Raw genomic sequence first — 6,056 nt, 5'->3', positions numbered from 1 at the left:
TAAGTGTTTCCGGCCAAACCATGTCTGCAGTAACAGATGAAAGATGAAAGACAATTCCCAAATGCAACACACACACACACACACACACACACACACACACACACACACACACACACAGAGGTATCAGATCATGGTCACTTTTGGGGACATCACATAGACTTACATTCATTTCCTGGAGACTTACCCTAACCCTAACCATGCCCACTATTTGCTTAAACCTAACCCTAACAACTGACCCTAACCCTAATCCAAACCTAACCTTAACCACTGACCCAAAAATAAGCTTTTTTCAAATTGAGGACACGGCTTTTGTCCCCAATTGTACAAGCCGTCCCCAATTAACTGGTCTGAAATTTGTCCCCAAAAGTGGCCTGTGACAGAACACAAATACACACACACACACACACACACACACACACACACACACACACACACACACACACACACACACATACACACACAAACCCATCTTTCTTGTGCTATACCAGAGACACGATAATGAGTACATAATGGCAAAGTTTGATTTATGTTGTGCTAGAGATCAGCAGGCAACATTTCTGTGTCAGCCCTGATGCTACTGGCTGGCATCGTCCCAGAATTCATAATAACTCACTGAAGTGGCATTTCCGTTGTGGATGGCTGCATGGCTGGCCTTTTCATTTCTCCCACTTCATAACTGCTTTTTTTGGGAGCAACTGAGGACAATAGAAAAGCCTGTGTGAGTCATGACCCCTGCTGGTAGACTTTGGTAACTGCATCTTGGAGCATGTTATAACAGAAGTCAATGATGTTTTTCAGTCAGACATTCGCATTATTGTTGGTTAATGGTGAGTATTAGGGCTTAAATTTGTGTTTTACATGAACTAAAAACTATATATTGTAGTATATCCAACTGTGCATGCCCTTAAAGCAGCCATCCCTTTGTATGAACTTCTCGCTTTTATCAAAAGCAGGACAATAGCTCCACCTGTAGTCTGATATATATAAATACAAGCTGTACATCCTCTGCATGATTCCTTGCGAGGTATCTGTTCAGTTACTGATATTTTTAGCTGTGAAATTTATCTGACAGATCCCCTACAGCAAAGATTCTCAATAAAAATGAGTCAGTGCTGCTTCGTGCCAAGGCTTTTATTATAGTGAAAACATGGCTAGTCACCAATAAAGTCTGCAACAGAGAGCCGTCATGTTTAGGTCTTGTTTACAATCAAGTCAGACAATCAAAAATAATACTTGTGTGACATGATAGACTGCACCATTTATGAGATTTTTTTTTATATGGAATGGAAATGGTGATGATGCCCCTTCAGGTGGAATTAGCTGAGCAGTTTTGTCTGTGCATTCATAAAATCATAAGGTCTCTTTGGACTGCTGTAGATGTTTATTTCACAGTCACTATTCCTTTATATCGACAGCAAGAGTCATAGCAGGGGGTGTACAGCATGTGGTTATTGACACAATGACTGTGGTGCAGCATGAAACATCGTTGTCACTAACCTGACTGACAGCGACTCTGTGGGGTGTGAGCACCACCTATTTTTGAGGTTTAAGAGTCAGCCAGGCAACACTGTCAGGTAGAAATTCTTGGTAAAATTAATTGGGTAATGTTTTTCAACCATTAATACAGAAGACACCTATGCACAGTTTGACTATTAGGTGTAGAAGAGAGCGTGCTCTAACAATAGTCCCTTTATTGCTGCATCTCCCATAGTGTCTCTGAGATCCAAGCACAACACCCAGTGAGAGAACAAATGAGGAAGCCCAATCAAAGATATGGAATGGTTTCTGCCAGGAAACAGGCCTAATTGATTTCCTCTGTGTCTTTGCCTCTCCTGTGGATTTATCCACTACACGGAGGAGTGGAGGAAAGAAAGAGGATGAGAGAGGAGGAGGAGAAAGTAGGTAGATAGAAAGAGAGGCCATCAAAGGTCATTTACCATCACGGCAACCAAACCGAGGGGAGTTTATGCAGATGCGCTGTGCGTCTCGGGCAAATCCATCTCCACAGACTGAGATTCACTGGGGAGAACACCTGCAGTGTGTTGTATAGAGTTCTGCCTACATGCTTGCCTGCCTGTCTTCCTGACTGCAGTAACATCTGGCAGAGGAGCAATGGATTCAAGAGAACATCTGCACATCAGCAAGCAGCCAAGTAAACAAACATCTCTAATGAAAGTAGTCACAGTTCCCAAATACAAGGCTACATTGTTGACCACCTATTTTCCTTTAATTAAGACCATATTAAGTGTTGGCACTGTTTTCTTCCCAGTTTAATTGGGGGAACATTACAACAGCTTAAAAGAAACCTATCGTGTGTCAGTATATCTATGTCAAATAACACACACATTGTACAGAGATAGGCTTCAATATATTTCAATAATGTACATGTTTACTGTTCCACAGGAGAGTCAATTAGCAAGGTAAGCGTGTAAAATATAGTGCGCTAGACTGAGCAATGTTCTAAACACTAAGCAGCAATATTCAGTTGGATAATGGCTGGATTTTTTAAGTCTGACAGATGCTGAAGTGCACAGTATTTTGCATATAGCAGTGAGCACCATGCTATATCTGTACAAACATCCATTGGGTCATAATGCTCTGTTCAACACAAAATTATAGTCCACAGCAAAATACTGTGTAGTGCCCGCAATGCACAATGGCATTAAAAACATTCTTAAAATCACTTTAATTTTATTTGAATTAAATACATGGTTGTACACACACACACTATCAGAGCCCTAAGACACGATACAAAATCCCTTTCAGTGCAGCACAGATCCAACATTGAGCCTGCACACTTGAGCAGGAGTGCGTACTGTACTGTAAGTACACACGATTGGCTTATAAGGGTCATGTGACTGCAGACTGTAGTCCCCTGTGCTAGGCCACAGTAATTGAGGCTTCCATATGGTATAGATCAGATGTAGCCTTCACCACAGCATTCCTCCAGCATGGAGGCTGAACGCTTATATCCACACAGAAACTGAGCTAATCAAACAACCATAGCTGGAAAACTGATCTATATTTTCCTCTCTGCTCATACATTGTCTCACTTATTAGACGCCTTCCACGAAGGGCTGTTTTCACTCAGAACAAAAGCTGTGCACTTATTTTTGAAGCAATTTATGTTTTTATTACAATATTTTGGCAATGTAATCTTACAATGTCCAAATAGTCACAGTTAGTCTTTGTTGCAGTACAAAATATCCCATTTTTCTTTAACAAATTATGCCAAAATCCAAAATCCAGCCCAAGTAAGTGGTGTAATAAGCTTGATAGTCCTATACTTATCTGTGATTCTGCATAATTTTGCTATACAGCTGATGAAGTATGACCACATTAATTTTGAACTTGTGGACTCGAGGAAATCCTGAGACAGGAAAATAACGAAAGAAATTGATAACCCTAACTACATTTAAAGACTCCCATGAGACAAAACTAAATAAATAAATCCTAAATATCACATAAAAACTTATTATCATGCTGCACCTATATGAAAATACCCCACATGACCTTGATAACCTAAAAAAACCCCACCATAAAGTAGCCTACACATGAATATACATAAACCAAAATAAAAAACACTTGAACTGACATATTGTATAGCAATTTTGGCCTTCCCATGAATTAGGCCAGATACCTCAACATGATGAGATTTCATATGCATACGTGTCTATATTAAGCAGCGGTGAGGGATAAACCTAGGCTATGGATTTAGGAACCATTTTCACATACATTAATTAAATTTAACTAAGCCTGTTCTCTGCCAGAAACCCCATGGGGCGCCCCCCTGGTGGTTCATGGACCTCACTTGACACCACTGAGCTAAGGGATTTGGGATCACAGAGTTGGCTTTAGGGATGAGGCAGGGATGCTTAATTTTCAAGAGCACCAAGTTCCAGGTAAATGGCTTATATAAAAAAAAAAAAAGCTCTGGTGCTTGTCTACAAGGGTCTGGTCGTGTCCCATCCACTGTGGGAATAGGTAGTAGGTGGTAGTTTTAAACCCTCAAAGATATTCATCAACTAAATCCTCGAATGTTTTAAGGTTTAAACTCAAAATATCGCGATAGCTTTGTTATTTGAACCACAGAGTAATGAGACTTTGCTTGATGGAAATTGCTGAAGTGCATAGTTTTGAGCAACACCTAGTCAGTTTAGTAGAAATATGTCCACTTCTAGCCGAACAACGCGATAATTTCCACAATTTTATCATCTTAATTATGTGTCAAAACAACTAATTAACTGACCAGGTAACGTTAACTAAGAAAATTAATGGGAGAAGTTTAACCGTTGGTTCTGGATGAGGCCGTGACGTCACTTACATGTTCATGTGTGGGGCTACGGCTAAGTGTGTGACGCAGCTGTGTGTTTCTTAAAATGCTAACGTTAACGTTAACGAAATAAGCGGAATTTAAGTGGTTGTTTGTTACACTACTCGTGGCCGTATACTGCCGCCAGATTTCGGGTGTTGAGGGGCTGAAAAAAAAGGTGTACTGTCTCTTTAAGCTCTCTCGGCTAGTCTGTTTCGTATTGATCAATCCACCATTTTCCAACACACAGCGGCGGCAGTGCTAACACAGCTCCGGCAGCGCCAGAGAGAGAAGAGAGCCACCCCTCTACCTGGAGAGGAAGCCAGGGACCGGGGCAGTCATGGCAGCGAACATGTACCGGGTTGGAGGTAAGGTGAGGGGGGAGGAGGAGAAGGAGGAGGGGGGGACAACATTGTAGGACATTCTCGTGTGTTTTTTTTTTTTTTTTTTTAATTTTATGGCGGACACGCCATGATTCACCGCGGGTGTATTTTGTATTTACGGAGCGCGGTCCGTCTTTCCTTCCCTTTCTTTTATTTCCCTAAAGCTAAAGAGCCTTGTGCTCCACAGATGATGATGGTGACCGTGTGAAGAGGAGGATGGTGGTGATGAAGAGTAGTGGTTCGCTTACAGAGCTGCTGCTGGATTCCCTCGTTTCTTTTGTGCTTGTTGTAACTTACGATGACCCCAAAACAACTACTTCTATGTGCGGATGCACCTAAAGTAACATACATTATGTTTCTATATATTTAAGGCATCATGGCGAACGTATTGTAAAAGTTTTTGCGTGCTATTCAACTACTGCCCGGGCTAACGCTTCATAATGAGAAGTAATGTTATTAGTAATTCACTAACCTGCAGAAACCCCTTAAGACTTGTAGGGAAGCAGCAAGGAGTGGATGCTTTTACAGAGAGAGTGCAGAGAAAGGAACAGAGATTTAAAAAAAAAAAAAAAAAAAAAGTTAAATGCTGCTTTTTACCTGCAAGAACTTAGATGCGAAAACAGGAATAAAAATCTCATAGCACGTTTAAACATGCATTTTTCCACATCTTTTATCAGGATTGCTTTTCTTTTTTTTTGCACAGGCAACCCCAGTTAATACCTAATTAGTATTCCTGTTTTTCCCCTCCCACTCATTTTCTGCTTATGTTGCCCTCAATCACATCCTTTAGGTGCTGTGTAAAAATAGTCACATGAGAGTTACTGTAGAGCTATATCATTGTTTAAATAAGGTGCTTTTTGCTTCTTTTTTTTGGACCTGTTTCCTTGGATTGCTATATATAAAGAAGGATTGTAGAGCAACCAGATGCCTTATGCATTAAGACAAGTATTAGTATTACAAAAGTTTGACTTCATGTGATACTGTATTGTGTTACAACTAAATAGTTTTCTGATTTCACTGTGATAAAGTGTCAAAACACTGGCTCACATATAGGTGTGCCATGACACTTATATAGGTGTAACTATCCAGCCACAAGTTCTCTTATCTGGTCAATCTGCACTTCTATTAATCATACAATATTTTCATTCAGGTTTTTTGGACATGACCGTAGTTTGTTGTTCTCCTTGTAATGGTGGATTATCTTTTTACTATACTATATTTCACTTCATGTGAGGGTGTGTATATGTGAAAGAAGGAGAGAGAGAGTCATTTCTTACATTTTGAAGATAAATCTAAGCGTGATGACTGACAAACGTCTAGTGAAACCGGAGTGACGTGATTCTTCTTGGCTTGGAACCTGC

The 6,056-nt window shown here is 40.4% G+C and overlaps 1 protein-coding gene across 2 annotated transcripts in view; it reads left to right on the top strand.

The window, feature by feature from the left end:
- Positions 1 to 4,104: 4,104 nt before the first annotated feature.
- mta1 (metastasis associated 1) overlaps positions 4,105 to 6,056 on the top strand; it is a 46,169-nt gene continuing 44,217 nt past the window's right edge. The window contains exons 1-2 of one of the 2 annotated variants that reach the window (XM_067613540.1): positions 4,105 to 4,252; positions 4,563 to 4,680. In XM_067613540.1, coding sequence (XP_067469641.1) covers positions 4,653 to 4,680 — 28 coding nt within the window. In that variant the 5' untranslated portion in view covers positions 4,105 to 4,252; positions 4,563 to 4,652. The remainder of the gene's footprint in view (positions 4,253 to 4,562; positions 4,681 to 6,056) is intronic. The other variant, XM_067613539.1, reaches the window with a different exon arrangement.

Source organism: Thunnus thynnus, chromosome 16, assembly GCF_963924715.1.
Source record: "Thunnus thynnus chromosome 16, fThuThy2.1, whole genome shotgun sequence".
Lineage (NCBI taxonomy): Eukaryota > Metazoa > Chordata > Actinopteri > Scombriformes > Scombridae > Thunnus > Thunnus thynnus.
This window is presented reverse-complemented; position numbering and strand designations above follow the sequence as displayed.